Source organism: Triticum aestivum, chromosome 3B (assembly GCF_018294505.1).
Source record: "Triticum aestivum cultivar Chinese Spring chromosome 3B, IWGSC CS RefSeq v2.1, whole genome shotgun sequence".
Lineage (NCBI taxonomy): Eukaryota > Viridiplantae > Streptophyta > Magnoliopsida > Poales > Poaceae > Triticum > Triticum aestivum.
In genome coordinates this window covers 388880534-388883132 of record NC_057801.1, presented here as the reverse complement: position 1 = coordinate 388883132, position 2599 = coordinate 388880534, and the positions used below count along the sequence as shown (strand labels likewise).

At 61.5% G+C, this 2599-nt stretch overlaps 1 protein-coding gene across 1 annotated transcript; it reads right to left on the bottom strand.

Annotated features, from left to right (window-relative positions):
* Positions 1-310: 310 nt before the first annotated feature.
* Positions 311-2284, bottom strand: LOC123069996 (protein ANTAGONIST OF LIKE HETEROCHROMATIN PROTEIN 1). Its single transcript, XM_044492995.1, has one exon. The coding sequence runs from the start codon at positions 2121-2123 to the stop codon at positions 531-533; it is 1593 nt and encodes a 530-aa protein (XP_044348930.1). The 5' UTR covers positions 2124-2284; the 3' UTR covers positions 311-530.
* Positions 2285-2599: the final 315 nt, after the last annotated feature.

Sequence of the window (2599 nt, the reverse complement as noted above, 5' to 3'; positions counted from 1 at the left end):
TGACGCCACGTTTTCCACTAATGTCATCTGATAATGAAATTGTGACCAATCAAAATATTTGGCACACAAAAAGGTCAGAATTTTTTCGGAATCAGAACATCCGCGTCCCTTAGATTGTCCTAAAACAGGGACAATATATCCTGAATTTGTTCGCGCGTGACAGTTCCAACGGGCGCAGCTACAACGAGCGGACCAGCCGATCCAGCACGGTCAGATGAATTTATAAGAGCATGTCGTTAAAAGAGAGAATGGCGTACAGAATGCAACACACTAGAAATGCTCTGCAGTTAAACCAGCTTTGCTCTTCACATTTTGTAAATTAAATTGTATATATATCTTTAAACAATAAACCGAGTAACCGACAGCAGCTACTGCCGAAATTTTCCACAGAATGTTTACATGAATTTCCAGTTTCTCTGAACGTTGTGTACAAATCCTAACAAAATGTTCTATCCTAGCGGCTAAAAGAATTCGGTGCATGTTTAATTTATCTGTACCCAAGCCAAGGAGAGGGCCAGGAGGTGATTTGATCAGAAAAATGTGGTGCCGGCGAAACCGCGGTGGAGGAGGTTGTGCGCGATGCTGTCCCTCTCCTGCTTGGCGGTCTCGGAGCGAACAGGGGTCTCCGGCGTGGTATCGTCGTCGAAAAGCGCAAACGGGACCTCCGGCTCGAGCTCCTCGCGGCGCATCTCGCAGATGTTGTGCAGGACGCAGCAGGCGCCCAGCACCACGGGGAGGTCCTGGAGCTTCACCTCCGTGCGCTTCTGGAGGCATGCCCACCGCGTCTTGAGCCGGGCGAACGCCTCCACGGCCACGTTGCGGATGTCGCCGACCTTCTCGTTGAAGGCGTGCTGCGTCCATGTCAGGTTCTGGTGCGTGTACGGCACGAGCACCCAGTCCATGAGCGGGTAGCTTGCGCCGCCGACGAGGCAGGCGTCGTGCATCATACCCGCCGCGGCGCGCTGGTGCAGCATGGATTTCTCGAGCACCTGATCGTCCGGCATGGAGCCCGGCCAACCGATGCAGACGTCGGTGAAGGCGCGGTCAGGGCCGACCACCCCCTGGAGCGTGATGGAGTAGGATGTCTTCTGATTGCGCTCCGTGTGCCGACGGTTGAAGTAGGCGGCGACGGAGATCTTGGGCGCGATGATAGGGATGTGCGTGGTGTACATGGCTCCGATGACCCCCGGAACACCGAAGGATCTCTCGAAGCCCTCCTTGAATCTGCCGGCGGCGGCCTCGTCGGGCCACTGGAGGAAGCGCGGCATGAGGACGGACTTGATGGCACCGCAGACCTCGAGGACGAGCTTGTGGCATGTGGAGATGCCGAGGCCGAAGCGCTTGGAGACGAGGCGGAGCGGCTCACCGGTGGCGAGGCGCCAGATGCAGACGGCGACGCGCTGGCGCACGGGGATGGCCGCGCGAAGCATGGTGTCCTCCTTGGCCACCGCGGAGCCGAGCGCCTCGCAGATCATGTCGAACGTCTCCCGGCCCATCCTGAAGGCGCGCCGAAACTCTGCCTCCGGGAAGTCGGGGCTATTGCACTGGTCCCACCACGCCTGCGACCGGTCCTTGACCCACAGGCGACGTTGGTGGTGGCCTGCACGCGGCGGCGAGGCCGACGCGGCGGTATTAGTGGCGGCCTCCTCGGCAGCCACGACGGCCACTGCCGCTGCCGACGCCGAGAGGCCGCTGCGCGCTTCAGCGGCCTCGGAGTCGGCGTCGGCATCAAAGCTGCCCTCCATCTTGGCGAAGTAGTCCATCATGGCCTGCGACTTGTTGTCGGCGTTGGACTCGAGGAGCGCGAGCTCACGGCGGGAGGCGTCGGCGGCCCCCGCGCTGTCGGCGTGGTCCTCGGCCTCGAGCGCGGCGAGCGAAGTTATTATGGTGGCGATGGAGCGCTTCCTTCCGTTGTTGCTACCGTCCTTGATGGGCTCCGCGGCGGAGTCGTCGTCCCCTCCGCGCTTCCTCCGGCGGTTGTTAGGCATGGCGGCTCCGTCGAGCGCGAGTGGGAGCGGCGACGCGGCGGCGGCGTCCTGGAAGAAAGAGTAGTAGAAGGCGAAGTCGTCGTCTGCTGCTGCGCCCCCTCCGCTGCTGGGACGGGCGCCGGATGGGGATCTCATATACGTCACGCTAGCTAGTAACGCTGGCCGGGTGCGCGCGGGTCGGCGATTGGTGCGGTGCGGTGGTGGGTGCGGGTCAGCGATTGAAGAGGAAACGAAACGAGAGAAATGAGCGTCCTGTGATTCGTAGGTGGAGGCGAGCAGACTGGTGTGAAATGGGGAACGATATAAATACGGCGTGATGCGACGAGGCCGATCGATGGCGAGGTGTGAACGCGGGGGTTGCTTTTTGGACAAGGAAGGGAGGCAGCAGGAAAGCGAGACCGGCCCGCGCCTGCGCTGGTGTGGAGCAGGAGCAGCCAGGAAGATGGCCGCGCCCCGAGGACGCGGTGTGGCGGGTGGGCACCCACCAGCTGACAGCGAACGGGTGCGGGTGCGTGCCGCGGTTCACGCGGTTTCGCAGATCCGCACGACACCGCGTGGACTGGACTCCTCGCCTCTTCTCGGCACGGCGCGGCGCGGTGGGGAACGGGGAC